General features: G+C 39.1%; 1 protein-coding gene across 8 annotated transcripts in view; it reads left to right on the forward strand.

Annotated features, from left to right (window-relative positions):
* LOC147325130 (pleckstrin homology domain-containing family A member 7-like) overlaps window positions 1-20,854 on the forward strand; it is a 143,197-nt gene that overhangs the window by 72,490 nt on the left and 49,853 nt on the right. For all 8 annotated transcript variants that reach the window (XM_086299461.1, XM_086299453.1, XM_086299454.1 and 5 more), the window contains one exon: window positions 17,213-17,327. In XM_086299461.1, coding sequence (XP_086155587.1) covers window positions 17,213-17,327 — 115 coding nt within the window. The remainder of the gene's footprint in view (window positions 1-17,212; window positions 17,328-20,854) is intronic.

Genomic DNA, 20,854 nt, shown 5'->3' on the forward strand with positions numbered 1-20,854 from the left:
ATCGCTGGAATTTAATTATATTCTGCAGCCTATAGATAGTTTGTATTTATTTTTTTAAAGATTTAATTATTTTTGCAGTAAAATAAACATTTTCAAGCCCCAAAACATTAATAACAATATAACGCCACATCATTGATCCATCATACGAATCAAGGTGTTATTTGTGCATTTTAGGTGCTCTATAAGTGAAACGCCATAAACCTCCGTCGAGGGTATGGACACAGACAGTAACAGTATGTAAGGATGTGTCCCAAAAGTGTGTTTAAGAGCGTGAAAATGGTTTATAGGAGTGTGGGGCGGGTTTTTATAGCTTAAAATATATAAACACAGTTTTTCAAATTTTTGCTATGTAACTTTGCACTGTCCACTTTCTGCTGTAATAAAACAAATTTCCCACGTGTGGGACTAATAAAAGTTATCGTATCTTATCTTAACATAATAAAATAAACATATGGTTTCTACTTAGCGGATTTTCACCTCTCGGGAATATGTCTGAAGGTTTTCGGTCATCCAAGTCATCGTAGTCTAACGAGCTTGGAAAGAAAAGCATCTGGACTTCTTTAAGTTGCCTGAAAACATTTCACCTCTCATCCGAGAAGCTTCTTCAGTTCTAGTTCTGAACTGAAGAAGCTTCTCGGATGAGAGGTGAAAGTCCAGATGCTTTTCTTTCCAAGCTCCTTAGACCACCTCTAAGGAACATATAACCCCCGTGATAATCAAGGAAATACAGTGTATGTGTTTTTGTTTTTTTTTCCTTCCCTCTGTGAAAAATAATTCCATATCTTGATTGTGGCACTTTTCTATAAACCAGTTTGGTTTGGGTGGGATATAAATCAAAATGTAGCCACAATGTCTGACAGTTTCCTGTGTTTTCGGTTATTTATTTTATCATTGTTTTATTGAATGGTGTGGCCGGTTCTGTGTCTTCCTATCTTTCCTCTGTCCACCTGCGCACACCCTCAGGAGATAAAGTTAAAGTTGAACATCAGCTTACAGAGCACATCGGGTGAAATTGAAAAAAAGCCCCATCAATACTAATAGATTTTATGTCGGTTGAACTTTGATTTTCATAGGACTAGGAGGATAGGTGGGGTCAGAACAAGAGGGAATGACTCATGTCCAAAGGTCTTCATACCAATCTCAGCAGACATTGTCAGACTATTGGCTGCCCCCAACATGTCCGGCTGGATAACCGCTGCTCATCTACCATCACAATGAACACCGGTGTACCACAAGGCTGTGTGATGAGCCCTTTCCTCTACTCCCTCTTCACCCACGACTGCAGACCTGCTGATGGTTCCAACACCATCATTAAGTTTGCAGATGACACCACGGTGATTGGCCTCATCAGTGACAACGATGAGGCCGCCTACAGGGAGGAGGTGGATCGTCTGGCTGAGTGGTGCGACACAAACAACCTGCTGCTTAACACCGAGAAGACCAAGGAGCTCATCGTGGACTACAGGAGGAATGCTGACCCACATCCACCCATCCACATTAAGGGGACGGCTGTGGAGCGTGTGAGCAGCTTCAAGTTCCTGGGAGTCCACATCTCCGAGGATCTCACCTGGACGACCAACTGCTCCAAGCTGGTCAAGAAGGCTCACCAGCGCCTCTTCTTCTTGAGGACTCTGAGGAAGAACCACCTGTCCTCAGACATCCTGGTGAACTTCTATCGCTGCACCATCGAGAGCATCCTGACCAACTGTATAACAGTCTGGTACGGGAACTGCTCTGCCTCGGACCGGAAGGCGTTGCAGAGGGTCGTGAAAACTGCCCAGCGCATCGCCGGAGCACCACTTCCTGCCATAAAAGACATCTACAGGAAGCGGTGTCTGAAAAGGGCTGGGAAAATCATCAGAGACCCCAGTCACCCATCACATGGACTCTTCACCCTCCTGCCCTCTGGGAGGCGCTACAGGAGCCTCCGGACTAAGACCACCAGGTACCGGAACAGCTTCTTCCCCACAGCTGTCAGACTCCTGAACTCTGCCTCCTGACATCTGACCCACGTTAACTCATGGACTGAACATACACACACACACACAATGGACAACTGTACCCTCAAACACACAATAATAACATGGAGTGAACCACCACTCACAACCACTAGCACTTTATATAGCCTCTGTAGAAATTATCCACACCCTCACTTACCTTAACTGCACTACTGTATAGCTCTGTGTAAACAATCATTCTGTACATACGATAATTTTTAACCCTACAACTGTTTACAACTTGCATAGTTCCCATTTCTGTATAGCTGTATATCCCAGATTCTGTAAAGTTATTTATTTCATATTCTGTATAGTTTTTCATATTTATATCCTGTCCATATCCTGTACATAGCTTGTACTCACTACAGCCTGTACATACTTATAGTTATAGAATATTCACAACATACTTCATACCGTGGACATTATAACATAATAGACCCATTTCTGTAATATACTTACATATCTATATTATTGCTAATATATATTGTACTATATCTATATCACTAAGCACTTCTGGATGGATGCAAACTGCATTTCGTTGCCCTGTACCTGTGCATGTGCAATGACAATAAAGTTGAATTCTATTCTATTCTATTCTATTCTATTTATTACTTGGTCACACCACCCATCCATTTGTTTATTTACTTACTTAACCTTTTAAAACTAACCCCTTTCTGAAAAGTCAACCCGTTTCTGATGGGTTTTATATGAAGCCCCTAAAGAGGCAGCCACACAGGAAGTGACTAGCACTGAAATGGCAAATAGAGAATGCAGAAAGTTACTGACATTTAACAATTTCAAGTGATGATGGGAGAAAATAATCACTGTGAAGTGTGTGTGTGTGTGTGTGAGTTTAACTTTTCTCAGCTTCTAGGCAAGTAGTTAAAGAAACTACCAATGAGAGTGAAGGATATTGTTGATTTACATATGACGGGGTGGTAACCACATTATTAGCAACATTCTAATAATCAGTCCTTTTTAATCCATCGTGTAAGTCAGGGATTTTAAAGTTAGCTTTGTTGTGACCATTGAGTAACTTAAATGAAACAAATTCCAGAAAGTTAAAGGATTGAGTACATTTATATAGTTTATCCTACATATATTCATTCCCTCGGCGTACGGAATCTAATTAATATAACAGTGTTAAAAATATTGATGCGTTTTCTGATAGTGAGTGTAATGGAGACCAGGGGTTCCATTACCTTGTTGGCACTGTTAGTGATTAATTGATGGATTGGGAATTTAAAATAGTATAATAAAGAAAAACACATTAGTTCTTATGAATTCTTTATTAGGTTTATTTGACATATGATTAAAATGACAGCTTGTAAAGGTGAAGAGACAGGGGGACTGGCCATCCTACCTGTGTCAGAGAAGAGCCAAAGTTAGAGCTGCTTGTGAAATGAGAACTTATAAAGGTACTCACCTGTCCTGGTTGCTTCTTGCAGGATGTGGAGCAAAAGAGTGAAAGCGGCTCAATCACCTGCTTAAGAGCTCCTGGAGCAGACCAGTGTGCCAGGTTAAGGAGTATGGTTAAAGAGGGTTTTAATTTAGATAGAAATGAGTGAAGCTTATGTTATTGGTTTTTTTTATAGTACGTGTTGGAAATATGTATATGTTTGTGATGTGCTTTAATGTTATATTGTATGTTTGTTTGTGTGGAGGGCTATGTTTTCATGTTGATTAGTTAACCCCCATACTTGGGCTATTCCAGATGCTCACCTGAAAAGGTAGAGTATAAAAGGAAGCCATTGTGTTTAGTTGGAGTGAGTGTTTTTGTGCTGTTAACATGCGCCTTCTTTAATAAAGTGCCAATCCATGGATGTATTCTACTCCAGTCTCGCGTCATATTATTGGACAGAACCTATGACCGCCGGCCAAAACTGACAGCGAGTAACATCTCAGTCAAAACTTTAAAATTCACATACACTGTATCCTCACAGCGGTGTCATTTACTGCGGTGCAGTTTTGCTTCCTGGTATTTAAGCGATATCTGTAATCCTTTAATTAGTATCTCTGGGTATGTGGTGAATGCATTTGTGTGGCTCACCTATCTTGCTGTAGTGTTTTGTATATGTAATTTGCTCTCGGGCACTATGGATATTAATGCAGCTTAGACTGAATATGCATGTTTTTGCTGATTAGTATGTGTGGGCATGTACACACATCATGACAACTTATGAGTTATGGGTATTGTTGTTGGTGAACATCAAAGCTGAAATCTGGTTCGTCAACAAAATCTCTGTAATTATGAAGTGCCTTTAAATACTAGATGGCATATCCAAGGCAAAATGGCTCTTAAGAATAAAGCTGGAAGAGAATTTTGTGTGATTTTAAGTTAAAAACTCACAGCACAAGAGGGGGGATCATGAACCTCAGGCTTTCTTTGGGTGGGGGGTGTAAGGGACCTGAGATCAGTGCTTTGTATACTTTGGGCTTTTTTATCAAAAGCTGAATTCTTTACACAGTCTGGAACTTCAGCTGACAGACAGTAATATTTCTAACGCGACTAAATTAAACCCCGCTACAAATCTCTTCACAAAACATCCATCATCATTTAGACAAGTGCAGTCAGTGTTTTTCAAATTTCATACACTGGTTAACAGATTACCACCACTATTTGGCATTTTTTTTTGCGAATTCTTTTTGCATAGGCGGATTTATTTTTATTTTTTTTGTAACATTAATATGTCAATAATACTAAAATAGTGTTCATTCTAAAACCAAGATGTTAAGTTGAATTAGTTAAACATCGTCTCATGAAATACTTTATCTTTTTCTGCACACAAAAACTCTATTAAGGTACCTTCGCTACTGTTTGATTGGATTAATAGAAAAATCTACCTCATGTGCTTGGTTATTGGTTGCATTTTCGTTGAATCTTTTATTAGGTTTAATTCTTCCTAAATGCATCAGAGCCAAATCCAGTCACTGATTTGGTGAAGAACAATTAATAGAGATTTTGTGGCAGCTAATCTAATGAGAGAACACATTAAAATGTAATCAAGTTTCAGGGCACAAGCACAATTTCTATCAGCCTGTTTTCTTTCCATTTTTTCCCTTTCTGCCATCATCTCATTGGTTTCAATTTCCTCTTTCCTCTATTTCTGTGTCCCACCCAATCAATGTTTCTGTTATTTCACTTTCCGTTGTTGCCCATACATCCTGTCGTAGCTTTTTGCTGAGAACTCTAGCTTCCCACCCGTTGGAGAGTCTGATTTACCTGGCTGCTAGAGAAGCAATATTAGTATGAGCAGTACTTCCTTTTTGCACTGAAAGTGAAGTGAAGATTGCTTTTTGTTTTGCGTGGGCAAGAAGTGCTTTTCTGCCCGCCTGACTTGTCTGGCATGGACCACACTGCAAAGCACACTATAGCTCCATTCACCGGTCCTTCCACTTGCCACTGTGGCTCCCTTCGCCATGTGATTTTCTTTCTCTTTGCACCACTTGCCCCATCTGTCTTGCTCACTTGTCTTTTCCTGTCCCTCCCATGCTACCCAACCCATTCCTATGCATCATCTCTCTCTCCTCTTCTCTTTCCTCCATACGTCCCAAATGATGAAGGACCTGGTTCCATATTTCCTCACCATGTTCTGGTGGATCTGTCTTATTAGCAGCTGTGTAGGCGTGAAGCAGGTCTGCACAAACCACTATGATAATGTGTCAGTCCAACCCACACACATTTTACCAATATGTGTGTGTATATGTGTCACTATGAAAACAGTAATTTTTCTATAAGGTTTTAAAGAGGGAGGCAGTAGAAATTAAATCGGTTTAGCTGCTAAACAGGAAATGCTTCATAGTTCGGTGTAATGAGTGTATTAAAACAACGAAGGAGGTCATTTGCTGTGCTTATTTAGGGCACAGCTGAGCAGCATCGATTGCCATCTTCATAATGGCTGTAAAGAAGAACCTTGAGGGTAATGTATTGAAGCATTCAAAGACCAATTAAACCTTAGTTGACTGAAGTCTTGTGCTTGTTTGTCTGCAGCAGTGCTCTGTGAAGTCAATTGTTTGTGTTGATAGTGTTGCAAAGGAGTATCCGATCCAATAGTACTTTTTAGTCAATTAGAATCTGTAGCATTAGTGTCTTTTGGCACCCCTAATTAGCTTCGTACTTGACAGTTAGGGCTTTTTAAAGGTTCATTTTTGAACACACTTCATACGTATATTGATATAATTAAGATAATTACTGATGTATTGAGTTTAATATTAAGACATCTGTAGTTTTTTATGATCCAAACCACAGCTTTGCACTGAAAGACATTTTTGAATGCAAAAAACAAAAAAACAAAAAACAAAAAACATACATAAATGAAAAGTATCCAAGATATCAGTAGTGACTGAATACTGGCCAATCTGCTATTAAGCATGTTCAGTATCACAAACACGGTCATTTCTTAACTCTCATATGAAATTATAATTTGAGCCATTTCCCTTTGTGCCTTTCAGAATATTTGCAGTGCTGTTGTAGGACATATTTGCAAAACCACACACACACACACACACACACACACACACACACACACACACACACACACACACACACACACACTAATATTTTTATTTTTTACCATTAATAAGTTAGGCACTCAGATGGAGCAGAGGTAACCTTTAGGTTACAGCCACCATGTCGCTGCCTCAAGCTAGCACACTGCCTGTGGAATACACTGGAGCTCATATTACTGTGTATATCTGTCATCATCAGCTGCAGCTCCACCCGCACCAGCCAGGCTTCTTTTTTTGGTTTGATGTCAACATGATCTGTGATGGCGGCATCAGCTCAGAGACCATCAAAGCAGAGTCAAAGCTCAACCTGAGAGTGATATTAGCAGCAGGGTGTGGTGCGTGCGTGTGTGTGTGTACAGAGGCTGGCGTCAGCGGGCCTGCTCACTAGGGGTTATCGTGGATTAAAGGGCTAAAGTGTCAGGACTTTACAGGTTCTAGGAGTACCTTATCAGCTCTTATTTTGGCAGCAGGAGAGACAAAATAACTTCCCATGGCTGCTGCTGTCGAGGTCTCAGTATCTGAAGTGTGTCTAAGTCTATTTGCACCACATCTATCTGTCTGTCTTCTTGTCACTGGGTGTAAGGTCTTGGAATGCACTGAAATTTCTATCTCGGAAGCTAGTAGAACATTCAAGCTGTTTGCAGATAGACTGAAGAACTGTCAGTTTCAGTTTTCCTAACTTTGTTTTGTATTATTCTGGGATGCATGGTTAATCCCAAGACTTGCACAGCTTGTTGCATGGAATAAAATAAATCTCCTAACTCCTGTTTGTCATGCACAAGCATCAGTTGTAAGACCAGTTTTGGTCCCAAAAAATATTTTCTCACGAATTTTTATATTTCTTAATATATGCACGGTAGTGTTGTTGTTTTCTTCTGCGTAAATGTTATGAAATTTTGAACGCTCTTGATTTGTTAAAATGTGGGGAACCAAACATTTAAATGTAATTATCAAGCAGATTCTGAAAAAACAAGCTTGTTTTTACTAAAATAGAGCATGTACGCCAGATGAAAAAATGTCCCTCTACAAATGGAGATAAAAAAGAACTCCTGCTGTCTCTTGGCATGTCTTTCTCATTGTCACACTTGCTTTTCTAAAACCTTTCTCCATGCCATGTAATTTCCCTCTGTCCCTCTCAGTGAATGTTTCCTGTTCTCGCTCTACTTAGACACATATTTTTGTGTCTTTGACCCATCCTCTGTGTATTGATCTTGGATTTGGTGATTAAAGTGAAGCTATGCCAGTAATGTGATGAGTGCTCACATGGTGCTTCGCTGAGGGCACAGCAACGTTTTGGTTGAGTGTTGCCATAGCAGCTTTGTGGAGCTGAAGCGGAAGGGAGCAGGGAGGCGGGCGGGCGGGGGCATTGTAGATGAAATGTGTTGTTGGGCAAATCTCAGACCTGTATCAGTATTCAAAACATAATTGGTACATTTAAGCTTGATTAATTAAGCTGATTGCTTTTGTGAAAACCTTATAGACGATTCAAGGTTTCCTAAAATGACACAATAAATTGACGTTCTTTCAGAAAAAAGATGCTCTTTTAATTCGTTTTTGAAATTGTGATGAGAATATTAATTTCATCTTTGAGCATAGTGAATGCTTTGTGTGACCACTTGGTGCTTCTAAGGCTCAAAATGTTCAAAACCTACTGGTTTAGAGATGCAGAGTTTCAAAATAGCCTTCATATTATCTGACATGCTGTCAGTTCCTCTGATTATTATATATCATAAGAATGAGCCCTGTTATTTTATGGATTTTTTGTAACAGTGCCTCTTCCTATAACTTGCTTTCGTCACCTTATTAGACATCTTCACACAAACCACAAATCGTCTTGCTGACTACAGTTAAGATCCAGCACATTTTTTTTCTTTTGGTTCCCAAGTGCCACTTTAGCTCACTTTCAACCATGTTAGCACCAGGAAGCTTCTCCCCGACAGATGACTGAGGCCAGCTGAAGCTATGGTGCAAGACACCTTTCACGATACTGTGTTCAGAAGGTTTTTTTTCCCCTTTTCTCTACATGGTAGGTTGCACTGGTGTTTAATTGCAGTTTGCTCCACACAGGAAAACGGTTCATTTCTTCCATCCCAGATTTTGTTTTTCTCTTTGCTGTCAGTCAGGGGCTTTGGATTTGTCATGCTCTCATAATTTCCAGAGTTTGGCAACTGTGGAAATGCACTTAGGTTCTCTTTAGCAGAACTTTTTAAGGACTTTTTAGGGTACATAATTATTAGTTGCCTGACAACACAGTGTTAGGGAGCCACTTATCGAGCTTAAGATAGTATCCTTCTATTCACAGTTATGATGTTTAACTAAATGAAGCATTTTGTGACTCCACCTCCCATATTTTATCCCTATTTTAGGGTGAAAAATATATATTACCTAGTGTGAAGTGTTAGCTTTTCCATGAGTAAGTACAGCAAACTTTGAACCTCAAACAGATTTTCCATTTCAAGCCAGTATTTAATAATATGAGAAAAAAAGGAGTGTCTAGTGTAAGGCAATTTAGTGCCATGAACATCAAAAAAGAACATCACATCGGACAATTTGTTAAGACTGAAGTGCCAAGGAAACAAAATTCAAAGTAAAAAATGAATGTGCAGTGGAGACACGGGCTGTCCTTTCCAGCATCGTCAGAAGAAAGCTTTTTGTCCTTACTGTTTATCCAGATGTGGGTTTTTTTTATTTTTTTATTTTATAGGGATAGTTTGGTCTAACAATGTGGACATACAAAAAACAAACCAGAGAAAGACAGTGACTGAGTTTAATTGGGTAATTGATTGGGTATTTCTGACTGCCTTGGTCTTCAGGATGCAAACTGAAGCATGAATGTATGATTGTGTTTAAATGTCAGCCGTCTCTGTGTGGGATGCCATTGCTTTTCATTTTCCCCATATTTCATTTCCTGTTCTTTGCATCTTATGTGTGAATGTGGGAGTTTGCAGTATCTTGCAGTAAAAATGACTTTTTTCCTGTTTTCTCATGAGTGGTACAATTAAATTATAAAAAGTCATATGGTCAAATGTCAGTCTTCATGACAATTACCTTTCCTGTGTGATTAAATCTCCATTGTGACCTCTCTATCGGGCTCTCAACAAGTGGAGGGAAGGCGCTTCTCTCGGCAGACAAATGTTCTCCAACACATATTTTAGTTTCAATGTCAACTCATGGCCTGTATTGCACTCATGGCCTGTATTGCACAGTGAGATTAGTATGTGCTATTTCTAAGGTTGTGATTCATGTGCTGTCATGCTTTGACCATACAGTTTGCTCTTTAATACTAACTTTTAATAGGTACATCTGTTCAACTGCTCGTTAATGCGGATATCTATTTGGGCAATTACATGGCAGCAGCTCACTTCATTTTGGTATGTTGACAATGTAATGGCAACCTGCTGATGTTCAACCTAGCTTCAGAAGTGGGGGAACGAAGGTGCCCCTGATGCCAGAGGTGAGAGAACAATGGCCAGGCTGCTTCAATCTGCTAAGAAGACAACCAAGCTATGCAGAAGACGACAACCTGTCAGCTAAGAACATGAAACTGATGCTAAAGTTTCCATGGACGCACCAAAATTGGACAATTAAAGATTGGAGAATTGTTGTGTATCTGAGTCTCGATTTCTGTTGCGGCATTCACATGGTAAGGTGAGAAACTGGTGTAAACTACATGAAAGCATGGATCCATCCTACCTTTTATCAACTGTTCAGGCTGCTCCTTGTGATGTGATTGTTTCGGGGATATTTCCTTGGCACACTTTGGGGCCAGTTGTGTACCAGCTGAGTATTGGTGAACCATCACAGCCTACTTCAAAATTGTTGGTGACCATGTCCATCCCTTTAAGACCACATTATCTTCTGATGGCTGCTTCCATTATTATAATGGGCCATGTCACAAAGCTCAAATCATCTTAAACTGGTTGAGGAATAAGTTTATTATACTGGCCTGCACAGTCACCAGATCTTAAGCCAATAGAGCACATGTGGAATGTGGTGAAACTGGCAACAGGGTGATGCTATCATGTTAATATAGATCTCTGGGGATGCATTTCCAGCATCATGTTGACTCTATGCCATAAGGAATTAAGGGAGTTCTGAAGGCAACATGGGATCCCACCATCTACTAGCAAAGTTCAGAAAGTAACCAGTGAGTCTGCCTTTTCTTCTTTTTCTTCTGTAGAATAATTTGTTCACATCAGAGAGAAATCGTCCTTTCTCTGTTGAAGTCTCCTTTAAGTCATCGTTAGTGATAGCTAGTCCCTTATTTCCATGTTTGTTTTTTATTATTTTAATTACGAGCTGTGATTATGAGGTTTATCCTTTGTTTCTAAACCTTCAGCTTTTGAAGTCACTTCAAAGAATCGTCTTGTGTAGATGAGTTGATTTCTCTGAAGGTATCACCCCATTAGGTTGCATCCCTTCACCACATCATTTTGGTTGTCAAACTTATTTGTCAGAAATTCTCTTGAGATTTAGTCTTCCGTTACAATCAATTTGTAGAATTACAGGACATGGGGATTTGTCAAATTTGAAACCGAATGTGCTGTTTCCTTTGTCTCCAGTATGGTTCCAGTTTGAGAATATGGTATGCAAGCAAAAGAGAACCCATTTGCACTTTTTATTATGACCCCTTCAAACCCCTTGTGATGAGCAAACTAACTTCAAGTGTGAAATCACTGCCGTGCCTTTTACATTTTAAAAAGGCAACAAGTAATTTGAGATCAGGTAACAGGAATATGAAGCAAAAGCAATGCTGTATATTTGATTTGCAGTTTTTCTTCCTGCACTCATCAGTCATGAATCAGAGCTCGAATACTTCAGTGATGCTTTCTTCACAAATCACATTTTCTCCATGTTGTGCAGTCTAAACAACTTGATCCTCTAGTTGTACTCTTGACCTGATGCACTTGCCTTCTAAAACTGATGCTTGGTCTCGGGTCATTGCCCGAGATTCGGCACTTATCGCTAGAGATGATCCTCAACATTAAAGTTAAGTAAATTTGATGCCGAGGTTGACTGTTATTCTCTGCAGCAGTTGGAGGTCCATGGAGACAGGTCATAGTCATCATCTTACATCTTTGCAGACACACTAAGCAGATTTTGATGTATCAGAAGACTGTTTTAGCACTAGTCTGTGAAAGCAGGTAACAGTAGTAAGCTAAGGCACTTATTGTTTCTCATAGCCACCTCTAATAGCCACATTACAGTAAAATTGTAATGATTATAGTATGCAACTTTCATTACAGAGAAATATATAGTGTTGAAGTGCTTTAGCTTAACTTCATAAAAATGCAGTAAAAATAGTCGCCTAAAACTAAGATTTGGGTATTTGATTTACCACGTTATCACGATACCAAACCTTCTGATCCTCCAGTAAATAAAATTATGAATGAATCTAAGTGATTGTTGATATGCTAATAACATCATTGTTGTGATGTGATTTTATGTCCTTGATAATCATGCAGTGAACATATACTTTTGTGACAACTGAAGACTTATTTCAATAATCAAGTGGGGATGTTTAGTAATCTAACATAACCTTGAAGTCTTTACCCTGTGGTACAAGTGTTGTGCCAGAAAGAACACAAAGAAACATGTATTATTCTACATGAACAGAAATGTCCAGTGACAGATATTAATCTCGTGTCATAGAATAAAGTCACATTTAATAAGTCAGATACCAAAGGAAAATATTCATTTTCTTTCAATTCAGTTTCATTCATATAGTGCCAAATGACACCAACAGGTGCCTCAAGGCACTTCATATTGTAAGGTAGAGACTCAACAATAATAAAGAGAGAACTCAAACAATCAAGCCACCACGTATGAGCAAGGATTTGGCAATAGTGGGAAAGAAAAACTCCCTTTTAACAGGAAGAAACCTGCAGGGGAACCAGGCTCAGGGAGGAGCAGCCATATGATGCGACAGGCTGGGGTGATGGAAGGAAAACAGGACAAAAGACACACTGTGGAAGAGCAACTGAGATTAATATCTAATAATTAAACACAGAGTGGTGTGTAAGCACATAGTAAGTGAAAAGGGTGAGTGAACACAAAACACTCATGGGAAGCAGCCTAAAAATATAAAATCATTACCAAAAATTAATAGTTCATGGTAAAACTGCTCCATGAACTACATTGATACTATACAATATCAGTATTGTACTGCACAGCACACTACGGCAGTGTGCCTTTTCATCTTGTTTACTCAAACTTTTTCCTCTTCTCTCTTTTTTTCTTAATCATTTCAGCTAGATTATTTTGGTTGCCTGAACCAATCAGTTAAACAGAAATGATCATACAATAGAATACAGTAAAATAGAATAGAATGTATTGCACTGCACCTCTACGAGCTGTGTTACATGTATAATAGGACGGAAAAGCCAGAGAGATTGTACTTCTGAGTTTCAGGTGCTCATTTCTGATCTTTGTGGGGTTTTTTTTCTATCTTCAGAGTAGTTAGCTATCGTGTTACTGTCTGTTGAGATGCCATGCTCCACGTTACTTCCTTCTTGAACCGTTGCGTTTGACAGATAATTAATAAGTCATAATAACAGCTTGAATAAAAGCTACATGGTATTCAGTAGGCTGGAAAACCTATATCTTTCTTTATGACATCATTGTGGAAGCTGGTAATAATAATCTTAAATTACATGGTAGTCAATGTAAAAGATCTTTGTGGTTTTTTTTTTCTATCTTCAGAGTAGTACAGGTCACAGATGCTAAAATCTGTTCTTTATGACACAGAAAGGAAGTAAATTTGTGCTCTAATTAGTCTGGTCTTTTATTTCATCTTACCATCTGGCTTTGCGTGTTTTCCAATCCTCTGCTGAGCTTCCTTCTGTTTCAGAAAAACAGAATTAAATCTGACAAAATTTGACAATATCACTCTGAAGTATTATGTGTGATTTCAAAATACACACAGACACACACACACGTTGTGAGCCTGCAAGTATAAATAAACAAGAAAACTCTTGTTTAGATGCAAATATGATGGTTTAATTTTACTGCACAAAAACGAGTTCGTGCTTTTATCACGGGAGCTTTTCAATTCTGCCCTGTATTAGCTTTTAATTAAAGAACAGTGACTTCCCCAGATGTTTTATAACTTCAGTTGCTTACAATTACTCCACTGAATACTTTTTGTTTCTCACTTGACTTCAGATGAAAATGCAACTCATTTTTATTTTAGGGTTCCTGACCTTTAAAAAGTTTCCATGAAATTCTCTTGACAGGGGAATAAAAACAGATTCTGCGAACCCACTGACACAACATTCAAAGCCATTATGCATATGTGGGAAAGAAATTTAGTGATGTTCAGAAACTGTTGGCTGTGTTGGTGCGTTACAGCTCAGCCTGTAACGTGGAGAGCAGAGCTGGGAGCAAGATCAGTGTTTTTATTGGGGGGAAAAAAAGAAAAGTGAAATACAGAGAAGATGAGCACAACAGATAAAATATACTTTAGATAAACAACAAAAATAACGTAGTATCAAAACCAATATTTGTTTCATTCTGGAAATATTTTCAAATCAGACATAATCAAAGCATTTTTCCTTTAATAAGTCTTTTACCAAGAGGGACGCATCCAAGACACGAAAATGTGCTCAGAGGAATAAAACTATGGATTTATTTGAGAAAGATGGAGTCGGAAAGAAATGTAACACTTAGTAATTTTCTTGGATGAAAGAATGTATTATATTACCATTGTTCTCTCTTTTGAAACTAATCAGACAGATACAGACACTTACTGTGCCTGGTGTTATTCCACTGAATATAAAAAATACAGCACAGAAAGTCTCATCTGTCTCGCCACAAAAAGACAGCAGCAATAGCGATTGTGCCATCATGCAAATAGATATTCGGTGAAGACCACATGCAGGGAGGCTCATTTTGTTTCCTCAGTTGTTTGTGTGTACTTTGGTTTTAAAAGTATACACACACAAATGTTGGTAGCCGACAAGGTTACATGTGGAATATGTAAAATCGTAGACAAACAGCTGCGACCGAGGACAGCAGAAGGTCTGTAGGCAGGAAAAAGTGTCTGTAGCCGATCATTTAGAGGATAAATCTTTAAGAGGACTGCAGTGACTCTTGAGTGACTGTAAAAGTGATTTTAGGATGTGTATTGAGCGCCATTTGGCTTCCCCAAAAATGTGAGGGAAGAGAGGGAATCTTTCTACAGGCAGGCACATAATTAGCACTGTGGGACAATCACTGGTCTTCATAAATCACTTTAAAATCAGGAACATCTAAATATCAGAAGCAGTCACAACTCCAATTTGCTGGACATTTAGCCTGATAACATATTTGAGGCTCATATAAACAAATGTGGACGATAGGCACTCACAACATTTGTAATTCATCAGTGCCTCAGGCTTCTAACAGGAACACAGTGAAGGTGATATGTCTAAAACTGCCAAAACGTTCTTAGATTCAGTCATTTTAATGCGTCCAAGGTTGCTTTAAAAATAGTTCAAGTACAAGTGTAAAGTACAAGTGAAATGAGATGGCCAAAAAACACACAAACAAACAAACAAATAAATAAATAAAATGTATACATCAGGCTGCTTATCTAAAAAACAAATAAGAACACGACTCCAGTAATTCCTGCTCTGGCTCTTCCTGAAGGTTCAGGTGAAATAAAAGAAAAAAGTAGCACGAAAAAAGACTGCAGACAAAGAGACGTTTTAAAATGCTATTATTGCAGGTTATTACATCTGTTTGCGATGGAGTCGGGTGGATATCACTGTGAGCTGTGTGAATAAATCAATCTACAACTCTTACAAGCAGAAGCTTGTGAAATAAGGTTTGAAAACCTGAACTCATAGCGGTTTCTGAACCATTTTTGCAGAGTTTTTCAAAGTCTGTAGATTGCCATGTTTTGTTTTGTTTTCCTGTTCTTCAAGGTAGAGTGTGCTTCCTGAAACCAAAGTGCTGTAATGTGAAAAAGACTTTACCAAACCCTGAGTACTTTGTTGTGTGTACTTTGAGTCTCATTCACAGCTGCCAAAGGATTATCCAGTTCTTGGCTGTCCGTTAGCTATCGTGTTACTGTCTGTTGAGATGCCATGCTCCACGTTACTTCCTTCTTGAACCGTTGCGTTTGACAGATAATTAATAAGTCATAATAACAGCTTGAATAAAAGCTACATGGTATTCAGTAGGCTGGAAAACCTATATCTTTCTTTATGACATCATTATGGAAGCTGGTAATAATCTTAAATTACATGGTAGTCAATGTAAAAGAAACATGCTTTTTAAATGTGCGTTTATGAAAAAAAGAACTGAAAAAAAATATAAAATACTCAAGATGTATTAATAATTCAAATTCCAGCAGAAATAGATCTTGAAATGGTGACAGCATGTCAGAGAGGCTGTTCAGGTGGACATTTAACAGTGGTTAGAGCGAATTTTCTTTCACTAACTTCCCTCGCATATTTTATAAATAGAAAAAGCTTAATGTCATTAAATTAATATTGTGTCATCCACAAATATCTGAAAATGTCAAAACAGTTTCAAAAACATAAAAGATTCTGAACTGAAAAATTGTTCTTGGATATAAAACATCAGAACAATGAAAAAAAGTTTGCTATTTTTGTTTGATGGTGACGTAATAGTCCTCAGTCTCAAATTTGGGACTGCTGTGTCTGACATCCTTTTGGAATAAGGCGTAATGGTGCTAATTTACATTCAGTAAACAGTTACACAACCCAGTGCTTTGTGCACACTCTTCTGTTCTGTCTGCATTGCGAGTTTGGTAACCGCTTTCTCTTCTGAAAAGGTCATGTAAGGAAATAGGTCTTGGCTGACCTGAAGGTACAAAAGGAAAATGGATCTTGTGTGAACACGCACACACTGTGGAAGGAGTTTTATTCATTTCCCTCCAAGGTGTGTACGGTGAGAATAATGAAAAATTTAGGACAGTCTGTCTTCAGGTCATTGAGCTGCCTTCGTCAGATGTTTGGTGTTTTCTTTACACACATGCATGCTCTCAATCTGTCACTGGCCTGTATGACAACCTGAAACAGTCCCCAAGCACACTTTTCCAGTTCACAGAATCCACCCTTGCCTCCTTATCGCGTTATGTGTTTTACATATTTGCATACTTGAGTCTTTCCGAAGCAGCTCTGATAGACTCCAAATCACACACTGGGAAAATCGGAACGTCAAGAATAGCAGGATGCCTTAAGGCGTAAGACATCAGATTTAATTATTTTCCTCAACAAAAACCCTGCAGGTGCTCTTGAAACACAAAGTGAACCTAATTTAGAGTCCCATATAAACACATTAATAACAATTATGTATTATATGCTCCATATTTTTTATCCAGATCTTCTCTCTGCTCTTTGCAAATAGAATGTTTGAACCACAAGTGTGGGGTGCTTCCACTAATGATATCCCTCAAAATCTAAGAGTCGAAAAAACAACTGGAAAACAGGCACTTTGGGCAGTCTCAATCCTGAGTTTAGGTGAACGAAACTCCAGCAGCACTTTTAGTATACATACAATGTTTATTTGCTCCCTAACAGTCTGCCTTATATGCCAGCCCATAATAGAAAAATGTGAGACAATGTACAGATGTCAGTGCTGCAGTAACAACTTGGGAAATGTGTAACGGCTAAATCAGAGGTGTGGTTACACTTCACTACTTCTTCGAGTCCTCCCGGTTATGTATAGTGACGTTTTCTGTATGTGTGTGCGTGCAGGCCGCAGGGTACTCGAATGATGTCAAAACCTGCGGGTGAGCAGCTCTCCAGTACCACCGTCAGCGAAGCCTCTACTGCCATCACCTCTTCCACTGTGGACACGTCAGCCTCCAAGGTTAGTCTGTGGTTTCAGTCTTTACCTGTATATATGTGTGTTTGTGTGTTAGTTCCACATTTGTCGCTTTCAAACAATGTCCTTTCTTGATTCGTTGTGGACTGGTTTTATGCTATAAAAGGGTGACCATCCAGGCTTTTTGGTCTTTGAGTTTTGTCTCCTACATTTTTGTGCGGTAGTTAGAATATTTTCAAGCAGCAACAGAGAGGATTGCCTTGTGAAATTTTTAGCAATTATGAGGCTTCATGTCTTTGTCCTGTTTTGTGAGAGTTAAAGCATATGAATCAAGTAGTAGTAGGGGTTGCATTGGCAGTACTGGAGTCTTCAGTTAGTTAAGGTTGCCGGTTCGAGCCCCGGCTTGGACAGTCTCGGTCGTTGTGTCCTTGGGCAAGACGCTTCACCCATTGCCTACTGGTGGTGGTCAGAGGGCCCGGTGGCGCCAGTGTCCGACAGCCTCGCCTCTGTCAGTGCGCCCCAGGGTGGCTGTGGCTACAATGTAGCTTGCCATCACCAGTGTGTGAATGTGTGTGTGACTGAATGTGTAAAGCGCTTTGGGGTCCTTAGGGACGAGTAAAGCGCTTTACAAATACAGGCCATTTACCATTTTAACATCCACAATCAGTTTTGTGTTAAATGCACTGCACTGAAAAGCCAAGTAGTACGTGAGCCATCAATAAAGGTCTGTTAGCTCTGTAATAAACCTACGATGTTCTCTGCAGCTTGTTAATGAAGAAAATCACTCCATTAATTCACCAGTGCAAAGGCTTAAAATGATCATTAAACAAGAAAAGAAAACGATGCTAATATCTGAATATACCAACAAACACAGGTACAACCACTGAACACAGTGAGGCATGACAAACAGACAGAGATGTCTTTTTAGTCTGTGGTACAGGAGAAATCCATTCTTTAGAATCAGTCAAGAGATGAGCGCTGGTTATCCATGGCTAGCCCCGAGAATGATCACAGCAGCCTGGGCTAGTGGGGGGAAAACATTATTTGTGGCCAGTGACTGACCTGATTAGCAGCAATTTTCAGCTGATTCACAGCAAAACGGAATGATGGATGAGGATGAGAAAATGGAAATTAAAAGCTTTTTGCAGCTGATCTAACTCTATTATGGCCATGCAGGGATTTAGACCTGAGGTGTAGTTTGAAATGGAGGTAGAGGTTGTAGGTTTGCACCATGATTAAGTGCAAAGTTGTCTGCTGGTTAGCAAGATTAGGTATGTTTCTATGTAACATAGAAGTTGAATGCTAGAATTACACTTAATAAAACTGGATGCAAGGTGCAAAGATGCAAATGTGTTTTGTTCTTCTGTAAATGTGTATATTTAAACATTGAAGTCTATGGAGATGTAATATCAGCCTTCACAACCTTATTTTTATGCTAAAAATTGACTGTGTAGATTCAGACATTTGATTTAGTGAACTCAGTATTACAGCAGGCTTCATTGTGATTAGGATTACTCCTTTTGTAAGTTATTTATGGTATATAGTTGATTCCACATTCCTTCCAGTATATTGTATTACCACTATACTACATCAATGAAAAATAGATTTGGTCTGTTTTCATATCCCCCCTTTTCCCCCTTTTTCTTCTATTGGAGCTTATTTGTTTTTTTTGTTTTGTTTTTTTTTTGGCAACATTTAAACTCCAGGTCTTCAGGTTTAATTTCTAGAATGCACACTAGTATTATTGCACAGTGATCGTATCTATGAAACAAAACTGAATTATGTTTGTAGTGGAGAAAGCACTTTTCTTTTGACTGTTTAACCTTGTTTTTGGTCGTCCTTGGCTCGGGCAATTTGCTTGCAAAATTACAAAATACTTGAAGCAAATCAGCACAGACAGTGCTAATGAATTCCAATTTGATCTTCCAAATGCAGATCTCATGCAGGATACATCCCTTGTCATCTGGTTTAGTACACCATAAAGATGTCCATGCCACTTTTTTCAGTATAAATCTTACACTTGGTTTATACTCACACATGTATGCAGCTCCACGGTGGCGTGAAATCTCATCCTGCCCTATCAACAGGTGCCTCGGGACCAAGATTGAACATGTGTCATCGTGTACGGTACAGAGATGACAGGATATCCATCACAAAGCCCCATCACCATTCCCACACCCAGTGTTTTTCTGGTCTGCAGCTCTCCCAGGTGCTCTGGCTCATCACCCCTGCCACTAAGCAGCCGGGAAATGGCACAGGAGCCTTATTCTTAAAAGAAAAACTCTTAACAAAAGAATCTTTTTCTCAGAGGAAGAATGAGTCATTCCTACCCCCCTTGCTTTGCGCACAATCTTAAAATGAATCTGTATTTTGAGTAAGTCACATCTCTTCCGCCTCTGACAAAACATCAGAGAAGCAGTGAGACGTCCCACTTTCCCCATGAGCTGTGTCTCGCCGTTCTCCTGTAAGCACTTGTGTTTTCTGGCTGCATATTTAGTGATATTGTGTTCACAACTAACTTCTTTGGGATTTATCAAAGTCCGTGTCATTTAGATATTTCTGTTGGCTCCCAGTATCCTCTTATGAATTGTTTTGCCTTTATATGCCTCATTAATTCGCTGCCTCACTTTTGAAAGTAACTCTGCTCTTCAGGTGCTTCTTTGAGCATTAAAACCAACACATAATAGAACAGAGAACGCTGCAGAGTAAAGAGCTGTTCTGTTACGGACTAAACACATATTTGAGTTCCTGCATTAAGGGGGAAACAACAAGAAAAAAGGAAAAAGTCAAAGTAATTGGTGGCATGACTGTAGTGTTAGCAACACTGATTGTCCTGATTGTAAAATAATGTAAATTACTTTAGGTAATCTTTAGGTCTTTAGGTTTGACAGGAGAGTTTGGCAGTCACAGATCTGCTTCGACCAAAATGGCGGACTAATGTAGGATAGTTTAGAGGGCTATCACCTGGGAGACATTGTTCAAATTCCATGTGAAGCTAAAAGTCAAGATGATTTATTTTTAGATGAATAGGCGTATGACAGCACTCATTGTGTGGAAGGGTCTTAGAACAGAGAGCTGCATTTTCCAGATTGAAGCTTAGTGCAATTTTAAGAGTATATTTTTAATTTGGGTATAAAGAAAATTCTTGAAATTAGAAAAAATCATTTTATATCTTACTGTGATGGAAGTGCAGCTAACAGACCTGATGATTACATTGAGATGCAGGAAACGCATTATGTCCTCTGAAGCTGAACTATATAGCGTTTGTCAAGCTAATATGTGACTCAAAGGTAAAATTTGTATTTTCATTATGTTTTAATTGCTGCCTAATTTATAAACACAGAGAGATTGGCAACAGATTGCAGGCAGTTTAAGTCAGTCTGTGCCGATGGCTCACAACTTCTCTGCAACGTGTCTCTTTTCAGTAGGGAACTCAACTCAGCTGCTGAAGTGTGTGTGTGTGTGTGTGTGTGTGTGTGTGTGTGTGCGTGCGTGCGTGCGTGCGTGCGTGTGTGTCAAAGGTGTCTCAGTAGCAAGAATCAAAACAAAATTGGACTTCATTTTGGTTCTTG

This window comes from Aulonocara sp. 'chitande type north' Nkhata Bay, linkage group LG7 (assembly GCF_057382095.1).
Source record: "Aulonocara sp. 'chitande type north' Nkhata Bay isolate Kocher_YH1m ecotype deep benthic linkage group LG7, A_spYH_male_GT1.1, whole genome shotgun sequence".
Classification (NCBI taxonomy): domain Eukaryota; kingdom Metazoa; phylum Chordata; class Actinopteri; order Cichliformes; family Cichlidae; genus Aulonocara; species Aulonocara sp. 'chitande type north' Nkhata Bay.